The sequence below is a fragment of the Crinia signifera genome, chromosome 7, assembly GCF_055691185.1.
Source record: "Crinia signifera chromosome 7, ASM5569118v1, whole genome shotgun sequence".
In the NCBI taxonomy this organism is placed as follows: Eukaryota; Metazoa; Chordata; class Amphibia; order Anura; family Myobatrachidae; genus Crinia; species Crinia signifera.
Window position 1 is genome coordinate 196,464,704 of NC_139223.1, and position 22,301 is coordinate 196,487,004.

A 22,301-nucleotide genomic window follows, 5' to 3' on the forward strand; every position below is an offset into this window, starting at 1 on the left:
ATAAAAACTTTAAACTATACAAACAAAAGAAAAGTAGAGAGAAAATAGAGTGGGAGTGCATTTCAAAAAGTTAATGTTGGAGTTCCCTTGCACTAGGAATTACACCCATCCCATGTTTGGTGCAGAAGGTTCTTATGCAGACCACAATTTTGACCTGTATATACTCGCAGCCTAGCAAACAGGTATACTCGCAGCCTAGCAAACCCCGGCTGAAGGCCCCGTCTCCCCTGGCGCCCGAATCCCCTCACTAGCATGCGAGGTGATGTGTACACCGTCACAAAACCTCACATGCACCCGGGGCATAATTGCATGTGCCCAAACCCCCAACATTAGGTAATGGCCTGAATTCAGACCCAAACAATGGGGTCAGAATTTGCCCCTAAATCCCAAGATGAGGTCGCTTTTGGATGTGAATGTAACTAAGAATGAGGCCCCGTTAAATGCTTTTAAGTTAATTTGTGCAAAGCTTAAATGAAACAGCTATGGCAATATCCGTATGTAATATAACAAGATGAGATTTCAAATTAGAATCTGACACAATAACTTAACAAAGACGGTTTTATGGTAGAATTTTATTGTAAAATTAAAACTGCATTGCATATCATCTGTAATAGTTAAACATCTCTTTTTAGTCACAGGATAACAAGGGTCCATTGATCACATCACACCATACCATATCTCTCACTTTTCACACACACACACTGTGCCCTGACAAAACCAAATATGGCAGTGTGACTATTGCTATGGTTCCTGACATCCTCCTGAGACAACATGGAGTCTTCTCGGTTATAAGTCTGTGAATTACGCTGTCAAGCACAAGTGGTAATTCAGTGACCAATCACAGCTTGGCAATAAAAAGTCTTTAACTTCTATTTCTCACCTATTACTCCTAATAGCTAAATTAGTTATTAGAATATCATCCTTCTCTAATTCTATACGTTATGTTCTAGAGTATGAGCTAGTCGCTCAAGTGCATTGAATCAGTTAAAGTGCATCTGCTTCCTACACACAGAGGAGGCGTCCTCTATTTTGTGGCTGAAACAGCACACCGTATTAGATCATTCAAACATTTACAACGTTAAAACACTTTTGATGCACTAAGTTCCTCACAGACGTCACTTAATGGATGATTCAGCTTGGCTCTGTAAGCAGCGTAAAGTTGCGGCTTACCGAGCGGGGAAACTCCGTCCAACCGGCGAGCGAATGCTCACTCCCCCTTTGCAGAGTGAATATCCGCATTTGCAGGAAAATTGATGTTTTCGCTGATACATCCATTCAGATGCGGCCGTACGAGGGAAAACTTTTTCGATGGTCGGCAACCATTAAAGGGTTTGTTGCTCTCTGATAAAAGTCAGTCTGGTCTGACTTTTATCTGGACCGCAGATGGGCTAACAGGGGGCGGGCATTGATGTCATATGACGTCAGCCGACTGCCCCATAAAGGCTTCGCCACGGTTGCCATTGTGGGCATGCCGAGGAAATGCTGGGCATCCCCATGTGTCAGCTCCCTGTCCGCTCACCTGCCACCCCCCTCTGCAAATGCCTCGGCAACTGTGATAGGCGCACAGTGGCCCTGCACATGTGTATTTTTGCCAATACGCAAGCGCAGAACCACAACATTGGTTCCCAGACCGAATTCGCGCTTGGCTGAGCCAAGCTGAATCACCCCATTAGTTCAGGAGCTGAATTCTCATGGAAGTTGGTTCAGCTCACTATAAGGCTGCCTCCACTACATGTAAGGGATAGGTGCAAGACAAGCATTATCCATAGTGATTGATGACTGTAGTTTGTCTTAAATCTCTACCACTATTTATCCCAGAATGGACAATAACGTGTAGCTTATTGTCATTTGGTTTATAAACTTTATATCATGTACCCATAGTTATTTCGACAGATTAATCCACAGCACCAAAATGATTCCTAATGCGTTTTACATGCGTAGGCACCTAATCTGTATAATCAGTTTTACCTATGATATATAACCATGTGCTTTCATCTAACAGGAATGAGGAAACGGAGAAATCGGAATGTAATGACAGTGTTGCAATGCGTTTTTACAGATGGACACAAGATTGTCACAACCAGTGAAACTTCAGGAGACATTTTGGTAATCCTTATGAATTTACAACACGCAACATCATTGGAGATTGAAAGGGATTTAGAAGAAGTAGGTTTAAACAGAAACGTTAGACTATATAGCTATTTACGCATCCTTGTCAGCGAAGACTAGGCTGGTTAAAATTCCGGAAAGGAAACTATTATAAATATAAATAGTAGTGGATTAGATTTACATTTTGTGCCCAGTGATACAGGAATAAAACAACAAAGTGATCAAATCTTTTGTGTGACAAGTGGTGTATATTGGCACTTCATAGGTACTGTGAAAACATTATTTACTAAATTAATAATGACGTATGTTCCCCAAAAGCTCACGTTCAACTAGAGAGCACCATCTTGATTATTGTTTCAGCGTTACACGTTCAGTAGCATAAAAAGAGTTAACAAGAAACATAGTAGAACATAAAATCTACATACACCATTTCAATGTTCTCCCTTATTAACGGATTTAAACTTGCAGGGGAGGAGAGGTGCCCCCTTGGGAGCAGGAGTCTGGCGACAGATGACTCCATTGCCTCCCAGAGTTCTGCCTCTGGTTCTCCCTTGGGAAATACTACGTGAGACTTGTACTACTTGGTTTACATGCTGCCTCTTCTCTCTTTTTATTTTCTATATCCTTTATAATTTTATACAACTTAAAAAAGGGCTATAGGTTTAAACAAAAAATAAAGTAAACCTAAAATGATCAGTCAGGCATAATGCATGCTACAATACTGTCCGGTTCTCATTTAAAAACTCTTCCACAGAATATTTTCTGCGTTTTCCACTGGAGAAACTTTTTTAAAAGTATTGCAGAATTCCCATCTCCATTTTATCCCCCCATGGACCACCGCCACAGTGCTGAATTCAGTTAAATGTTTTTCCTTCTCTATTTCATATAATAAAAGGCATATGTTGCTCACCTCTATGGGGGATTTCAAGTGTTTTGAACATTGGTGGTGTCCTGTCATTTTGAAGGGCTCCTAACTAGTAAACCATAAATTCAGAAAAATAAGAAAATTCAGTGCGGATTGGAGAATAGAACTTGATTATTTCACACAATGGTGTCTATTCCGTCACAAAATTAGAATCAATATAATTTAATCTATGTACATGAAGTTCCTGTTGCAGTGCTATTACACGTTTAATTCGCGGGGTGTTTTATTTTTTTATGAAAAGTAATTTCATCAAATCTCTTTATTAGGTAAACTGTCAGTCAAATTGTGGTAAATAAGAAAATGATTTTTTCAACACTGGCTAAACTGGAGATAAAATAATTATTTTAACAACATTTGGAGATCATTTTCCACCATTTTAGTATTAACAATTTACCTTCTCTATACACTTTTAGAGGATACACCCCAATTAACTGTAAATAAACTCAGACAAGTTATACCCCTTTCACATTGCAAATGCCGGGTCATACCACTTGCGCTGTTTGCTGCTTGTAGCCCGGTCACTAATGTCATCCGGTGGGGGGAGGGGGTTTCGGGCGGAGTGGCAGCATGTCACGTGGGGGCGGGGGAGGAGGCAGCACTGAGGTGACCCAGGTTACCAGTTCACTTTGCCCAGCAACCCAGGTCGGACCCGGGAATAACATTGCTTTTATCCCGGGTCAGATGGCGGGTTGCTGGATCCGGGATATTCGAAATGGCCCTTTCACACTGCACGCCTGGCTGCCAACAACTTGTGATTGTGTGATGTGAAAGGGGTATTACAGATCTCTAGTGAGAAGAGAAAGGCCTGTGTGATTCAAATGTTACATTATAAATTAATTGAATATTGATCCGGCTGGATGTAATTTATAGAAAAAAAAAAATCAATGTTGATGGATTTAAAGTGCTATTATAGTTTTGCTTTTTTCTTTTTTTAACGAGCCTATGTACTAGGTTTCTCAAAGGTGGCCACGGTTTAACATTATTTATACCTCATCCATGCTAATGGACATTAACAGAAGCTAAATCTTAGTTCCCTTTGACAAACCTAGGCTTAGATATTATATCCTCTGAACTATATTGTAGGGCACTAGTTACACGTTTCACTATGTATTTTTTTTTTGTTTGTTTTCTTTGGCTCACGAAGACACTAAATTACAATAAACATTATTCAGAACTTACCTCATTAATATATACTATATATATTTATATATATAAATAGAATACAATACAAATGGAAGAAAATACAAGACACCTCTTTAACATGGTAAATCTCTGCATATAAATAAGCAATTGGTTTTGTATACCTATACTTTATCAGTTTAACTGCTGTAAAACTATGACATTTATTCCCAGTTCACAAACTTATACACAATCTACACAAATTAATCCCTAGAAACACAGCAAGAATATACCTGTTAACAACAACTGTGTAACTATAACCGCCAAGACCTGGATGAGGATGCACAACTATTTACTGGTTAATGCTTTTCAGACTAGTTTGGTTACCGAGTAGGGAAGGAACAATACTATTCGGCAGGATTCAGCCCCACAAACCTAAGGTTGCACTGTCTGGCACAAACAGATGCACATTTAAATATGATTGTGTGTATATTTGTACAGGGTTAATCAATTCTTCCTTGTATTTTAGTGCATCGCGGTAAATTCATTGTCATTATAATTTGAACTACTTTTGAATAAAAGCAGATAAATGTATTAAAGGGCTTATTTAATCCGGCATTCCGACTGTCGGAACGTCATGACAGGCAGGATCCCGGGCCGTTTCCAGTTCTTCCGTCAGTAAGTCGACAGCCGGAATATAATGTTCTGGCTGTAGAGTGTCGGAAAGTCAGTGGATTGGCAAAAACGCGTCCGTTTTGTCAAAAAGACGCTTGCGGATTTGACAATACACAGCCATTTCTAACAATACAGATGGGCCTCCACAGGGAGGCGGGTCTGTAGCAGGTGAGTCCCGGCCAGGATTGAATACCTTAGCTGCCAATATTTCCACTGTCGGAAATATTGTCAGATATTGAATATCCCCCTTAAAATCCTAAGATGCACTGCAAAGAACCTGACAAATGGGGTTATATGCTTTTTGGACTGAGGAGTTTATATCCTTGGCTGTATAATATCACCTACCATTTAAAAAAAAAAAGGGGGGGGGGCATAAAAAAGTTGCACCATTGAGCCACCCTGAGCCAAACCTCTTTTTCTGAAGCCACAGATAACCACAATAGGGCAACCCCCCCCCCCCCCCCCCCCCCAATGTGGATCCAGTACAGTGCTTCCAAGTCAAGTGGCATGCCGGATCTTTATATGCTTCAAATGGACCTTGCAATGCATTGTGGGATATAACTGTTGCCACCAATGGCACATTTAGTGACTGTAGCAGCAAAACTATCACATGCATCATCCAGCTACAGCATCATCTGTATCCTTCTTCCTGATGTAAACAGCATTACAGCCGTTGCCTTACAATCCTATCAGTAAGGACTCGGTTCCCTTAGTTGCCATGTATGAACTGGGCTTTTACAATGCAAATTTAAACCTGTCTCAGAGAGATTTTTCTGTGGAGTTTGAGGAACTTGTCCGTCAGTCTGTCCCTGTATTTTAAGTCTGTGTCACATGTTAACTTTCGATAGATTGAGAATCCTGCTCTAGCAGCGTATACTGTTAGAAGCAAAGGCCTACTTTACATATGTCAAGGGCCGGCCCTGTACATAAATATTCACACACAGACATACTGTACAAGTGGATACATATTACGACACTCAATAATCTTGTTTTTTTTTTTTTTGTACGCTTCTGACAACCTTAACAAACACATATATAAGGTTTCACTGTACACATGTTAGATAATATCTGTGTTTCAATGATCTACATATATACGCTTCAGCAACCTATATGTGTTAAGGTGCCATAGGAGAACTACAGAGGGCATTTTCATAAGAATTTTCTCCTGTTTTGGGTCACAGGGAATAACTAAGCAACTAGGCAGCCAACTGGGTACTGGAGTAGGTGTTCCCCCACCATCACAGAAAGGGTTAACTGTACATGGGCTCATCGATTACAAATCCTGCCCCAGTCTCTCGATTTCTTCCACCAGGAAGTCGATGTCAGATTTGGTGGCTGCTGGGTTTGAAATGACCATACGGAAGAAGTTGACCTTGTCTCCCTGGGGTTGATATCCCACCATCGTTGTCCCGGACTCCATCATAAGAGCTTTTATCTTGGGAGCAACCTTTGAAGAAGCCAAAGATATCAAAAGTTGGTGAGAGGTCAAAGGTCTTCTGTAGTCATGTAGGGTTGTGCATAGCTTAATATGAATAGATCAGTAATAACTTGAGTTTGTATTAGAATGTTGAAATACAAGAAATGAGGTTTCAATGTCCAGTTATAATGTTTGTGCAATTGTAGAGGGGAAATTTTCATGCAAAGTTGTACTTGTATCTGTATTCTATATTTGGTATATTCTAGCTTGGATGTTTGTGTATACCTCTGTTCTCGAATGATGATCAGATTGGACTGCATCGGTCATGCAGATCAGCCAGTGTGTAGTACCCAGCTTAAGTCTACAGTTAGTATCAACGTAAAAATGAAACTTAATCTGGAAGCCTTATTAGGTCCGAAGGGTGCAAGGTGCCATTCGGGTGCTGTTTTGATTCGTTTAAACACTGATAACGGCACCCAAATTAAGCCAATCACGAACCCTTTGCTGGGCCGAATTCGCTTAAAATTGCTCATACCTCTATGGAGGTGCAAGCGTTTTTAAGTGAATACAGCCCACCGTAAAGTGCGCCTTGTGCCGTGATGAGTCAATGAATCATCCGCACGGAATAGGATCGATCCCTAAGATAGGAAGAGGATTGTGCGCAGTCTTCATGTATGCGCTCGCAACCCCAACCTTTTCCACTAGGACAAGCACAGATCTTCAGGGAAATGGTCTGCACTCCATTTTTCCAATGACAATACCAATATCAGGGGAGAGGCAAGTATAGGTTACAGGTGCAGGATGTGCAGTTAGGATCCCCACTGCCCAAGGACCAGTGGTGGTTTCTACCTATTGGCTGCAGGATTGCAGCCCCCCAGGTAAAATCCACCACTGTGCTCTGCCCAAGTGAAGCCAGAGGCAGTCTGTGATATTGCACTGACTTCACTGTGACTGGCAGTGACTTTCTATTGGAAGTCTGACCTACCAGTCACCCAAGGCAGTCCCATTGGGAGTTGTTCCCTCCCTCCGGGGCTGCCTCTTTGGCTTCTATGGTCTGTAGCCTAAGCAGCCCATAGAACCAGAGGCATGCGCAATACTGAGGTTGGTAGAGTGCATGCGCCGGTGCCTGTCATCTGTATTGTACAGAGGTACAAGGGTAAGTAACTGCGCTAGCGGTTTTTAGCAGCCTTAATTGGGTATTGGTAATTGTATTGGGGTATTTAAGGCGCTTGTACAAATAAGGGATAGGGGTGTTGGGTAAAGGAATAAGAAATAGGAGTAATGTGCTTGCCTGTAAGGAAAAAGGGGTTAGTATAAAATGTTTTACAGCTCCTTTAAGGAGTGAGTTTGTTTAAGATATTTGCTGTGGTTTTCCGGGGATCACGCATAGACTGCGCACCTACACTGTCCCTACAATACCTCTTCTCTTCAGCAGGTTCAGTGCGGCGCTTGTCCAGATGGTATAACTGCGTATCCGTCTCCCGGTCCTCCGTCCGGCTCGTAATACCGGAAGTTCGGGGGTAGCGTGTTTCCGGCTCACGCTCCCGGCATCCAACGCGTTTCGAGCGGGTCACTCTTTGTCAAGGATGGTTGCCCCTTGCTAGGGTTTCCTATTTATTTGCTTAAAACTTTATTCAAACTTTTGTAGGTGCGCAGTCTATGCGTGATCCCCGGAAAACCACCGCAAATATCTTAAACAAACTCACTCCTTAAAGGAGCTGTAAACATTTTATACTAACCCCTTTTTCCTTACAGGCAAGCACATTACTCCTATTTCTTATTCCTTTACCCAACACCCCTATCCCTTATTTGTATTGTACAGACACCAGGACCACAGAGGTGGAGGGAACTGGCCAGGAGCAGCAGCTAGGGGGTGTCGGCATTGCGGCAGCACCCCTCCTACTATAAGGTAGAAGCTGCCACTGCCAGAGATCCACTATCCATTATAGATACACACAAGATTATGTCCCGTGTTCGGATTCCATATGCTGTTCTTATACCATTTATGAGTCGCAATGGATCCCACTGAAAGTTCCCACTAGTGACCGTACTACTGGCACATCTCCGACCGCTAGTGGGTCAATAATGTCATGCATTTGTACATTCCATACAGTTGCCTCACCTTGTGCAGTTTTTCCTGTCTCTCATTACATGGAGACATGCCTCTGAGGCTCGGGGGAATGTACCAGAAACAAACATTTGTGTGTTCAGGCTGGAAAACAGTAAAATTCCATGTTAGTAATCCTGCAACTATTAGCAGGGCATGATGAGGTTCAGTATTGACAAGAAGTCCATCTATTAAAAGGGTTAATGTTGCTTAAATAGAGGAACATCTCATGTATACCCTTATGACCATGCGTTTGGTTCACAGTAACATAAGTATGAGGCCATCAATGCAACTTCATAAAATTATTATTTTCCATCTTCCAATTGTAGGGAACATGCTGCAGTGGTTTTGTACTTAAGATTCACTCATGCAGTCTTAAACGAGAGAAAATGAAGACCTAACAACATACAGTATTAGTTGTACATATGGTACTTGTTTCCTAGCACGGCGCCCACGATATTACATTGTATGGCATCTCATCGCATCGCATGCGGGCGTATGGCATGCGATGCGATTTTAAATTGTATAAGCCCCTATGCGATTTTTAATTGTATAAGCACCCTAATGGGTGCTTACAATGTTAAATGCACCCCCACGCCACCCCTAGTATCGACGTTAACCCGATGCGTGCCCGAGAGGGGCGGCGGTACGCGTCCTCAGACCTTTTCATACCCCCACTATCCACATCGGCGTGGAGTTGATTTTACAATCACAGTGAGCCACCGAGCCCGAAGCGTGGCGAGCGCAGCGAGCCCCGCGAGTGGAGGCGCATTACTTCACATGTATTCCGTGTCCCCTTGCGGGGCTCGCTGCGCTCGCCACGCTTCGGGCTGGGTGGCTCGCTGCGCTCGCCATACTATATAAAATCAGCTCCACGCCGACGTGGATAGTGCTTCGGGTTGGCGTTGATAGTACGGGTGGCGTGGGGGTGCTTTTAACATTGTAAGCACCTATTACGGTGCTTATACAATTATTTATCTTATGGGGGGCACATTTAACATTGAAAACACCCATTAGGGTGCTTATACAATTTAAAATCGTATACCATTGTATATGCCATACAATGCCATACAATGCGATGGTATACAATTTAAAATTGTATAACATCGGCTAACATCGCATCGCATGCCATCGTATGCCTTATGGTATGCGATGCGATGGGCGCCGTGCTAGGAAACAAGTACCGTACATACTATACTATGATAGTATTTAGGGCCAGATTAAAAATTAGACTACAGCTCTAGGCTGTGGCAGATAGTGTAAGGGGAAGTACCCGCCTACATGGCACTGGCCACACCCACAAATCACTGCGCACAGCTTGTCTGCTTCTAACAATAGACAATTGATCATTTCATCCCCTGGCCAGTGTGGCCCTTCATCGGGCAATGTGAGTGCTGTGTTAGGAATGTTAGTGCTGTGTTAGGAATGTTAGTGCTGTGTTAGGAATGTTAGTGCTGTGTTAGGAATGTTAGTGCTGTGTTAGGAATGTTAGTGCTGTGTTAGAAATGTTAGTGCTGTGTTAGGAATGTTAGTGCTGTGTTAGGAATGTTAGTGCTGTGTTAGGAATGTTAGTGCTGTGTTAGGAATGTTAGTGCTGTGTTAGGAATGTTAGTGCTGTGTTAGAAATGTTAGTGCTGTGTTAGGAATGTTAGTGCTGTGTTAGGAATGTTAGTGCTGTGTTAGGAATGTTAGTGCTGTGTTAGGAATGATATATCTGTGCGTAGATAACAACATTTTTAAAAACTAACCTCTCCTTTGAAGACCATTTCAAATTCTTCCCGATTGTTGATCTTTGAGTACAAGTATTCTGAAAGTTCCAAGCATTTGTTGATCTGCTGTTCGAACCCTGCAGTGCCCTGTTATTAAAAGAAGGAGTGACATCAGTTTGTGTGCCTTGCATCTGTCACTGCACACAACTGAAAGGGATGTGTGCAAACTAACAGGCTTTTCGGAATGGACCAAATTTGGCCCCGTTCCGGTGGTGGGGGTCTGCACAAACAGATCTATGCATCTTTGGGTTTCTCCATCCTACTTCTGAGTTGGACAGGTGGCCTCCTATGTGAGCACTTGAGTATGGCTTCCTAGGTAAGCAATGGAGTATGGCCTCCCATGTGAATGGATGAGTATGGCCTCCCATGTGAATGGATGAGTATGGCCTCCCATGTGAGCGGCTGAGTATGACCTCATCACCAACTAAACCTATCACCCCCTCCCTCCCTGCAGTCTTACCTCTCCACCCCCTTTTCTTAACCCTACATCTGCCCACTAGTGCCTAAACCTCCTCCTTCCCCGGGCTGACCATAACCCTCCCTGGCATACTTACACTCAGGGTGTCAGTATTCTAACATTGGCATCATGATGTTTTCAGAGTTTTGGTGCAGATGTTCTGGCGGGAGTCTGGGTTCCGATGTCGGTATACTGAAGGCTGGCATCCTAACTGCATCCCCCCGTAACACTTTATTTGCCGAAAATGGAGGAAATTTACTAAGAATACGAATACGACTCAGTCGTATTCTTAATACGAATAAATACGACTGTATTTAAGGATTCGTATTTGGCCAATGACGTAGGCAATCATATTCCGGCGGATTCGTATTCGTATACAAATATGAGTTGGCAGCCTGTGCAGGTTGCCCCCCTGCCCCCTCCCCCTCCGCCCCCATGGCCATAACCAGCCCCAGGCTCAAAGAGCCTGTCCTGGTTTTAAAAAATCAGGGAACAAACGAAATAGGGGTCACCAGGCTCAAGGGCCAGTTCTGGTTCCCAAAATACGGGGGACAAAACAAGTAGGGGTCCCCTGTATTTAGAAAACCAGCACCAGGCCCAACCAGCCAGCAGAGTAATGCAACAGCAGGGGGGAGACTTATTATACAAGTCCCCATGGCCAAAGCATTTACCCCCTGACTGGTCAGCCTGGGTAGCGATCCTGAGGAAGTGGGGACCACCCCAATGAAGGGGTCCCCCCCTCCAGAATTTACCTGCCCAAGCTGAAGCTTGGGGCTGTCCCTTGTGCCCCTGGGCGGTGGGCACTGGGCTGATGGTGTTGTAAAAAATAGAATAAACTATTGTGTATTGCTGTGGAACTATGGGCCTTATTCTAGTTCAATCTTTGAGGCAAATTCCTTCTTAGCTGGACAAAACCATGTGCACTGCAGGGGGGCAGATGTAACATGTGCAGAGAGATTTAGCTTTGGGTTAGTTATTTTGTTTCTGTGCAGGGAAAATACTGACTGCTTTATTTTTACACTGCAATATAGATCTCACTTTGAAGAAAAACCCCACCCAAATCTAATTCTCTCTGTACATGTTACATCTGCCCCACCTGCAGTGCACATGGTTTTGTCCAGCTAAGAATAGGCCCTATGAGTCTCAGCAAGCCTGCACCGCATGCAGGGACTTGGAGAACCACAAGTGCCAGCATGCGGGGTATTAAAGGGCCCGCTGGAACTTTTAGTTCCACAACAGTACAAATAAACAGACACTGACACAATTAAAGTAAAACTTTATTGTATAAAGATCCCATACATACAGATACTTACCTACCTTGACATGTAGGTAGGTATCTGTCCGTCCACTGGTCCTGTAGAAATCTATATGGGGTACCTGCAGAAGGAAACCATACTTGACAGGGTCCTCCGGCATAGATCACGTCCTCTTCGTTCCATGTAGGCATCCTGGGGACTTGGCAAAATAAGAAAACAACAGATCACGCTCCCTTTATGAACTGAGTAGAGCCACAGTTACTTTCCGCGGCTCCACCCCGAATAGCGCTATTGGCCGTCTAGCGGCCTAGCGACTACTAATATTATTACATCTTGAATTGTGTCCTGTTTACTTCTTATTAATACAAATCCTTATTGCCCTTGTGCTGTGTTTGCGAGTGTGTGTGTGTGTGTATGTATATATATATATATATATATATATATACACAGTGGGGCAAAAAAGTATTTGGACAGCCACTGATTGTGCAAGTTGACCCACTTAAAAAGATGAGAGAGGTCTGTAATTTCCATCATAGGTACACTTCAACTGTGAGAGACAGTTTTCAAGCTAAAATAAGTCCATGGAGTACCACCTGGTTTCTTTTAAAGGAACAGCTACTCGTCTATCTAATCTGTGGGGAAGGCACCCCGGCATTTATCTATCACCCCATTTGGAGGGGGCTGCAGACCTGAGTGTCGGTCGACGAGAGACAGAGGGGGGGGGGGGGGGGGGGGAGAGAGAGAGAGACCATTGTTTCGCACCACACAATTAATAATTGTAATGTCTGGGCTGCCTAACTTGCAAAATCCCCTGTTGGATGGGGGAAAGGAAGGATATGGATAGCAATTGTAAGATGGCACCGTATATATATACATATATATATATATATATATATATATATATATATATATATATATATATATATGAATAGCAATTGTAAGATGGTGCCATCTTACCATTGCTATCCATATCCTTCCTTTCCCCCATCCAACAGGGGATGTTGCAAGTTAGGCAGCCCAGACATTAATATATTGCTTTGTTTGTGGACATATACCTTTGCTTTCCACATCAGCCAGAATTTGAATATGTCCACGTGACGACCACATTGTATTGCCTTATCGCCAGTGTCATATGATATGTCATATTGCTTGTCTTGCTGGAAGAGATATCCTGCACACATCTGATTGCATCCTTGGAGAACACCCTGGTGTATACAAGCAAAATACAAGCACATAAATACAACGTGGGCAATAAATGTTAATAAGGGCATTTTTGAATGGCATATTCACTATGCAGTCATGTGATTAACTGCATGTTTATATAGGTGCGCTGTCACATGAAAAAACCCTCTGCATTCAGCCATTACGGGATTGAAGAATAAATACATATGGAAGATAAATGTATACACACAATTCATATAAAAATGATCCAGTGATCAGTAACTTTCAACGTTTTTCTTTGTATGAGTAGTAACCACAAAGCTTATTAACAAAAGACATTTAGGGTGAGATTTAATAGGATGAGAGATTCAGAAAGTGAGAGATTTGGGAAGAAATCTCCAGGTTTTTTTTAACCCCTTCCCGACATATGACGTACATTTACGTCATATGTCGGTTGCGGGGGAATCAAGACAGCTCACGGAGTGAGCTGGCTTGAAAGAGAGCAGGTAATGGCTGTATATTACAGCCAGGCACCTGCTCTCACGGCCACGAGCGGCGAGTTCGCCGATCGTGGCCGTTTAACCCTTTAAGCACCGCGGGCAAAGCGCCCGCAGTGCTTAAATAGCTGATCGGAGGGGGGGCGCCCCCCTCCGGCGCCGATCGCGGCCCCCCGCGGCGAGATCGGAGGGTGCCGATCGGTTGCCATGGTAGCCAGGGGTCTAATGTAGACCCCTGTGCTGGCCGTGTCAGCATTCCTATTACATCCTGCCTGAGGCAGGATGTAATAGAAAGTGCTGAAAATCACTATGTTCAGCCATAGAGCTCTATGGCTGAACCTAGTACAGGCGATCGCGCCCCCTAGTGGTCAAGTACACTAGGGGGCCTTGTAGTAAAAGTAACAAAAAAAAAAAAAATAAGTTAAAAAAAAAAAAAAAATATTAAAAGTTCAAATCACCCCCCTTTCCCCATTTCACAAATAAAAATAAATAAAAAATAAAAAAATAAACATATTTGGTATCGCCGCGTTCCTAAAAGTCCGATCTATTAAAATATAACATTAGTTATCCCGCACGGTTAAAGGCGTAAACGGAAAATAATTCCCAACGCCAAAACTACATTTTTTGGTCGCATCGCCTACCCAAAAAAAAAATAACTAAAAGAGATCAGAAAGTCGCCCATATCCCATAATGGTATTAATTAAAAAGTACACTTCAGCCCGCAAAAAATGAGCCCTCACCCAGGTCCGTAGGTGGAAAAATAAAAAAGTTATAAGCCGCAGAACATGGCGACGCGACGCAAATTCGAAAAACCGTAAAAGTTGCTATTTTTTTTTAGTGGTAAAACATAACGAAAACTATATAAGTTTGGTATCACCAGAATCGTAACGACCCATAGAATAAAGATAACCCATCATTTTAAACGAACTATGAACTCCAAAAAAAGCGTAACCAGCGCAAAATTGTGGAATGGCGTTTTTTTTTTTTTTTACCCCACATTGAATTATTTCCTGATTCCCCAGAATATTATACGGTATAGTAAATGGTACCATTACAAAGTACAACTTGTCCCGCAAAAAAAAAGCCCTCATGTGTCTATATAGCCGGAAAATTAAAAAAGTTACGCTTATTTGAACGCAAGGAGGAAAAAAAAAAAAATTAACACAAAAGGCAATGTCGGGAAGGGGTTAAAGCGGCAATCATTTACACTGCAAAACCAGTTTGATTTTTTGCAGTGTAAATTATTGCTGCTTTAAAAAAACTGGAGATTTCTTCCCAAATCTCTCACTTTCTGAATCTCTCATCCTATTAAATCTCACCCATAGAGTTCAGAGATGTGTAGCCAAAACCACAGTGTAAGATGCGAACAGAATATTTGATGATGATGATGATGATGAATGCCTACCTCCTCATTTTGGGTCCAGGGGGTCAGTTGTGAGGTCTTCTCTGACCCACTGCTGTCATGCACATTAGGGATGGCCAATGACCATCGATGATTCAAAATCATTGACGGTGTATGGCCGATGTCGAATAATGTTGCCATCGATTGTGGAGAACCAGATGGTTTCCTTCCATTGATGGCACAGCAAAACCGTTGTTTTGTTTTTTTAAGGTGTTGAGATCATAGCTCCACCCCCTACAACCCGGAAGCCCTGCCCCCACATTCTGATTAGCCCATTGGCCAATCAGTCAAACAAAATAGTCATCCATCACATAGTTTTCTACTATCAATGACTGGTTGCAGTATCACCATCGATGGCAACCATGGATGGCGATATATTGTCAGGGCGGCACTTACCCCTTCACTAGGCAGCGAATATACGCTGCCTAGTGAGTGAGTCTGAATCAGGCCCAATATGTGTTAACCATGTCACCTTTTGAGCCTGTTGACCTGAAGCACTCTTGACTTTCTTTTTTTGTCCACCTATTGAATGTTTACCAAGACATTGTTGATCTATTAATCCACTCCCAGTGTGATCTGCTGCCTTTGCAATTTGCAGTCAACTTTAGAGTGCATGTACATTTTTTCCTGATTCAAGTCATGTTCTGTATATGTGACTGCATATGATGAGGGGGTCTAGAACACGGATGGAAAGGACACACAAAAGTTGGCATTGGTCATGTAGACACGATTTGCAAATAAAATGACTGGAGAAAAGATTCAGTTGTAGTTGCCTGAAGGGTTCTGACCTGCTGGTGCTACAGCCCTGGTGTGCGTTGCAGAATGATGATGATGACTGCATCTGATTGGTCACACAGGGAAAACACACCCATTTATGCAAAGTCATGACAACTGCTGCATCCATCTTTTAAATGTTACTTTACACTGCAGAGCACACTTATAAGAATGTTTTATACTCTGTTGTGGTGGGGACGGCTGCATATATATATTGTGACAAGAACACTGGAGTAGTGTTTGAGGGCAGGTATATTTGTCCCAGGTTCTTGTCCTACACCTTTTAGAAACAGGTGTTTGGCCTCACAGAGGGCTAATCAGCAAGCAGCTGTGAGTGGAATGAGAAAAGGCTGCCAGACTGAGCAGTGGGTGCAGACTGCCGAATCTCTGTGTGAGAAACAAGCTGCCTTATACAAGTGAGCCACCCAGTGTTGACTGGGAAACTTTGTGTTTTTGTTTAGTGACAGTTAGGAACATCCTGTGTTTAGTTAGTGCCGGAAAGGCAAGGTATTTTCTTTTGATGTTTATTTTATTTTCTGCTGAATAAAACTGGTTGCGGCCAGTTGCACCACAAAGTCTGGACTTGTATGATTTCTATATATATTGAAGTGTCATTGAAAAAAAAATCCTCTTTGCTTCTAATTTCGGATGCTTAAATCAACTTTTGTATTATTCATGCGGCCAGTCGTGATGCACTATCGTTTTATCATAGTACGTAAATGGGGAGGAAGTTGCAGTTATAGAGTTGCCAATAAAAAGTGTTGATTTTGAATAAGGGCACACATTTAGGTCCTAACTCCGAAGAACTCCTACCTACCTACCAAAAAGTTAGCTAAATCTGCATAATTAACTGAGAAAAGAGTAAAGATAAATACGTGAATAGTCCAGATCATCTTTGTTTGGCCTTTGGACCTTATTCTGGTCCATTCGTAAGGGCTGCTTATTCCCCCGGGGACCGATGTTATGCATTTGAGCATTTGCATATGCCAGGTGCATGCAGCCACGGCGAAAAGACTGTTCACCGGGTGCATGCAGCCAAGATTGCAGACGGGGGGCGGCGGCAGATAGTCGCGCCCATGGGAACGCCCAGCATTTCATGGGCGTTCCCATGGAAACCGCCCAGTGACGTGTACGCTGGGGGCAGACAGCTGACATCACCTGATGTCAGCTGCCCGCCCACTTCCTTCCGAATGTCCATGCAGATCTAAGGTTACCTCAGAGTAACCTTAGATGTGCTTGAGCCTTCCACATCATTCAATGGTCGGCGACCATCAAATAATGTGGGTGTTCCCTCAAAGCCTGCGAATGGATGTTTATGTTAAACATCCATTCGCAGCCTGTGCGGAAGAGCACTGCGCGTATCGGCATTTGCAGCCTTGCAAATCAACCAGAATAACCCCCATTGTGTGTTGTATGAACATATACAACTGTTCTACAGGTCTGGTATTACTTAGTGTCTCTTACCTTTTCTCTTAATAGAATGGCAGAACACTGGAGTAGAACGCCCATCATCTTGTGGGGATTCCAAGTGACTGAGTCCGCTCTGAAAAATAATAATATAAGTAAACATTCAACAAATTACAAATGATAACAGAATGTTACCACTTTTGGAAAGCAAAATCCAAATAAAATTAGTTTCAGTTCAACAGTGTTAGCATAATGGCTGAAATCCTTGTTTGGGTAATTTAATTAGTTACAATATGTAATTTAGGGGAAAGGGAATATATATATATATATATATATATATATATATATATATATATATATATATATATATATGTATATATATATATAAGAAAAATAGAGGTTCAGAAATTATTAGACAATTTGTAAGACAAAATATGATTTAATATAAAAATGCCTCAAGGGCAACATATAAAATACAAAAGCTTTTTTATTGCAGCATGTATTTGTTAATTTTCCGGGTTTGTTAATTTTACGCGTTTCGTCAGAAAGGTGACTTCATCAGGGGCTCACCAGCGACCATATTGCCCGCGATATTAGCAAACATCGCTGCCGTGTGTACACGGCTTAACTCTCTCTGCACATGTTACATCTGCCCCACCTGCAGTGCACATGGTTTTAATAAATAAAATAAATAAATAAATTTTGAGAACAAATTTGTACTGCGATCAGATCTGAATAAGGCCCAAAGCCTTTGTATTTTGTTTATTAATGTAATTTCTGTATTCAAATATTTATTTGTACAATAATATTCATGCCCTGTGTTCCCTACTTCTTCACTGAATGCTCTTCAATAGCTGGAGGCCTCCTGGAACTGGAAAACCTGCTTTGTGCACATATATACAATGCACATCTCTTATATAACACCGCAGCAATGTATTCTGATAGTCCCTTGCCTCCAGTGCTCCGGCTCTGGTACAATGGACGTCTTGATGTTTATAGCAATAGATGTCCCCTCATTTTAATCTCTGCAACCTTATTTTTACTGACGGTTTTTGTCAAGTTTCAGTGGGGCAAATAAAGAGGTCATGTCACGGTTGCTTTTCCCCCAGGCCATGGAAAAAAAAAAAGGAAAGGCAGCAAGTTCGTCATGTCAGCTACTGTCTGATCAATACATGTAAATGAGAGCTGGGATGCCAGAGCGGGCAGTGTGTGTCTCATGATACAGAAGCACTGCTGTCTGCGGTGCCCTGCACTCTGTGCTTTTTATCTTTACAAAAGGGCACAAAGTGTGACCTTCTCTCACTGCTGCCCAAAAATACAATAAGACATGTGTAGGGTCATTCGTGATAGGCACACAGATGTGCTCCCATGAGGTTGATCTGTCCTTACACCTACACAGTTCTGAGTTTGCATTGCATGCCTGTGTACAGCATACGTAAGTTCCATTCCATCACTGGCGCTCAATGAAGGCCTATTTATCATTACATTTTTGTGGAATATTCCCTGAGAGCTACTGTATTGGGGGGGTACCTGCAAAATGTTGTATCAATGTGTACTATGGAGAGAGGTATTTGATATGCTATTTATTAGTTTGGAGATGATTCACAGGTGGGTATTATACACAGCAATGCAGCGGATGTGTGTAATGACGCAAAATCAGCACAAGGCTTCTTAAGTAAAAAGACTCCCACTGCCGGCTTTTGTAATCCGCTGCTGCGTCCAATGATGTAACGTCGGATGCCTCACATACAAAAAAACATATAGGGCATTAGGAAACGCCATCAAGCAGTGTTCTACTTGCCTCTCTATTCCGTTCAGCTTATGGCGATGTTTCCTGGACATGAGAAGTCCTCCTCCCCATGCGGCCTGTGCGGATAAAAATAACAGGTCACATGATAATGACGTAACAGGACTGGCGCCAAGATATTACAGTAATATGCCACGTGACTTTTACTTACATCCACATGAAGCCAGAGGTTGTACTTTTCACATATGTCAGCAATTTCATCTATGGGGTCAAATGCGCCATAGACAGTTGTCCCAGCTGTGGCATTCACATAAAGGGGGACATGTCCCTGCAATATACAAGAGTATTATAAATATGTTATGCAGCACCAGTTCGGAATGTAGATTATAATGTCGGTGTGTTTTCCATATGATGGGCAAGATTCCCAAATTAGAAAATAAAAAACACTATAGTACTGAAGACAGGGTCAAATCCATTGAAGCACCCAGTGGCGTAACTACTGTAAGTCAGCCCCAGCAGCCGCTAGGGGGAGCAAGCGGCAGCGGGGTCTGTGTGGGTGCCATCACCCACTCGACGCACTGACATGGCGCTGCCTGCTGGCTGAGCACCGGAGGCAAGTCAGCGGAGGCGAGTCAGCCATGACAGAGACGACAAATCCCCCCACTGATTCAATTGACTGTACACAGAGCCAGCTATTGGCTACTGTGTACAGAATGGGTGTGCTGGGGCGTCTGAGCCAGGGGAAGCAGAAGTGTCTGCTGGTCTCTCTGCCTCTCTCTCCTGCTTCAGCTTCTCCGCTGGGGAAACACGCTGGAGAGGAGCCCAGGGGCGCCACAAACTTTTTGGCAGGGGGGAGCAAAACTTATAGTTACGCCACTGGAATCACCTACTATTGTACCAATGGCACGTGTCAGGGTAATAGGTGCTTCTCTAGTGATGTCTGGGTGTCATTTATTATTACCTTTCCTGTTCTGTTTGTACCCATTCAAACACAATACTTGCATAAAGTAAACCACATGGATGGGCATGGTTTTCTTATATATGAGCTTTACATTATATGGCTGATTCTGAGGTGGGAGTAGAGCAAGAAGAGCAAGGAACTTTGTATTTGGAAGAAACGATGCTGCAATGCAAGTGGACCAAATATATTTATGGGGGTTTATTTTGTGCATGCAAGGTAAATAATAGATGCTTTTGCATGTAGCCCACATATACAGGTTAGCTTTATGTTAACCCTGCAATTTAGAGTTCAGTTAGGACACACCCCATACAAATCTACCTCTCTCTGCACATGTTTCATCTGCCCCATCTGCAGAGCAACGTGGTGTTGCCCAGGTGCACTGTTACGTGACTTGCTCCAGAAGCAGCACCTATACTGTATGTCCTTTTCTTTTTTGTTATCTTTCTTCATACCAGTCTAAAGGTCATTATTAGGGGATGGTATATAGAGATATACAATGCCCAGTTTGACCATGGGTGATAAATAAAGACTCACTGTGTGCTTTCCCATACATTGGGTACAGAGTCACTGAGTCACTGAGTACTCAGTTGAATCCCACTAGTTAAAGTACTTAGAGAGTTGGCATACCCATGCCTCAACAATCTGTTCTACCCAGTCTGTGATGCGTTATTAGGATGTAGTACTTAAACTATGGTATGCCATTGTGTATGAACTAATTCTATGTTATCCTGTTGGTTGCCGTATGATTGGCCAACAGTCGGTATCCTGACGGTCCATATACCGACGTCAAAATCCTGACAGTCGGGATCCCGACCAACAGGGTCTATTCAACCTCTTGGGGGTCAACGACCCTCATAAAGGGAGAATAGAACCTGTGGCAAGTGCAGCAAAGCATCAGGCCTGTAGTGTCAGAGAGTGCAGAGATCCCGCAAGGGGCTTTTTTGCGCTCTCCCCTATGTCCAGCGGTCAGGATTTGGATGTCCTGTCTTATTTAGATGACCGATGGTCCTGCAGGGTAATCCAATGCTGCTTCCTCAGACAGCGGATCACAGAAGATCCATACCTGGTAATATGCATCCATAGTTATTAGATTGGGATTTGGGTGGAGTCTTTTTTGTTTTAGTTTTTTTGAGCGTCTGATAATAAATCTGTATACTGATTACATTATTACAATAGATAAAAACAAAATACTGTATACATATGTACTGTGCATGTTTCACACTGCAGCTCTAAAACGGTATATTGCCGATTTTTTAGACTTTTAAAACAGTTAGAGCTGCAGTGTGAAAGCAAAAGTTTTAAATTACCGGTTCAAGAAAACCGGTAATTCAAAAAGGGTAAAAAGAAGCATCCTACACGTTCAGACCCATTATTTGTGCAGTGTGAACGGGTCTGAACCGGAATATTAGATTCCACACCATTGTCCCCCCCTTGCCAGCACTCTCACCTCCCCTGGTACTTGCCAGCGCGTGGGGATCCATGCTGTGTAGCCAGCGAGGTCCATGCTGTGTAGGCAGCGGGGTCCATGCTGGGGAGGAAGCGGGCAGTGTGCAGCTGGGGAGGAAGCGGGGTCTGTCTGGCAAATGGGTATTGTGCGGCGGGGTCCATTCAGCGTATGGGAAGTCAGCAGCGGGGTCCCTGCGGCAGATGGGAACTGGTAGCGCTGAACACTGCCCGCTTCCTCCCCAGCATGGACCCCGCTGCCTACACAGCATGGATCCTGCTGCCCGGATCCCCGCACGCTGGCAAGGTACAAAAACGGTAATTAACCAGTAATATACCATTTAAAAAATGCAGTGTGAAAGGGGTAAAACTTGCTCTGACCCGGTTAAAGAAATGTTTCAAAAACCGAGTCAAAGCAGGTTTTGCAGTGTGAAATCAGTATGAAACAGCTGCAGTATTTTTATATTATACCCAAACATTTTTTAAAGCAATGCTCTATTTTAGTGTTACAGAATTTAGCCAAACAGAGTTTGTACTAAGCCTACACACCTTTTGTTTACTTTCAAGAATTTTGGCCTCCAAGTCCTCCGGAAGGATCTTCCCTCTGTAATTGTAGAAGAAGTTGGGAGGTGTAAAATGAATCAGCAACACCAAGAGAACGTAAGTCGCACAGGACATAATTTATGGTGTTTTGTTAAACAAACTGTTGAATAAAGTGACATACTTTACGGTAATACTAAGTCAAACTAAAACAAATATTTTTAACATATTGTAAATCATTTAATATGGTGTGTCATTTATTTTCACACTCAGCAATTTCCCATTTCATATTGGTCCTCCTTAATGACGTACAGACAAGGTGCAGTGCAAAATCCTTGCTGTGTCTAATGGCCCCCTTACACTTGTCCAACTTGTTGTCCAACAAGTTGGACCTGATTGACTTTAGATTTATCCTACGTGCAGGAGGATCAATCTCTTTGTTAAGGTGCCCATACACTAGTAAGATTTATCTTCAGATCTGGCCAGTTGGAACAAAAATACGGTTATGGATAAGTGACAGTTTGTCAGTTTTCCA

The 22,301-nt window shown here is 42.9% G+C and overlaps 1 protein-coding gene across 3 annotated transcripts in view; it reads right to left on the bottom strand.

Annotated features, from left to right (window-relative positions):
* Window positions 1-554: 554 nt before the first annotated feature.
* GAD1 (glutamate decarboxylase 1) overlaps window positions 555-22,301 on the bottom strand; it is an 83,431-nt gene continuing 61,684 nt past the window's right edge. For all 3 annotated transcript variants that reach the window (XM_083154838.1, XM_083154836.1, XM_083154837.1), the window contains 8 exons: window positions 21,776-21,830; window positions 19,034-19,150; window positions 18,877-18,941; window positions 17,133-17,211; window positions 12,890-13,039; window positions 10,101-10,208; window positions 8,368-8,457; window positions 555-6,275 (listed from right to left, as the gene is read on the bottom strand). In XM_083154838.1, coding sequence (XP_083010964.1) covers window positions 6,102-6,275; window positions 8,368-8,457; window positions 10,101-10,208; window positions 12,890-13,039; window positions 17,133-17,211; window positions 18,877-18,941; window positions 19,034-19,150; window positions 21,776-21,830 — 838 coding nt within the window. In that variant the 3' untranslated portion in view covers window positions 555-6,101. The remainder of the gene's footprint in view (window positions 6,276-8,367; window positions 8,458-10,100; window positions 10,209-12,889; window positions 13,040-17,132; window positions 17,212-18,876; window positions 18,942-19,033; window positions 19,151-21,775; window positions 21,831-22,301) is intronic.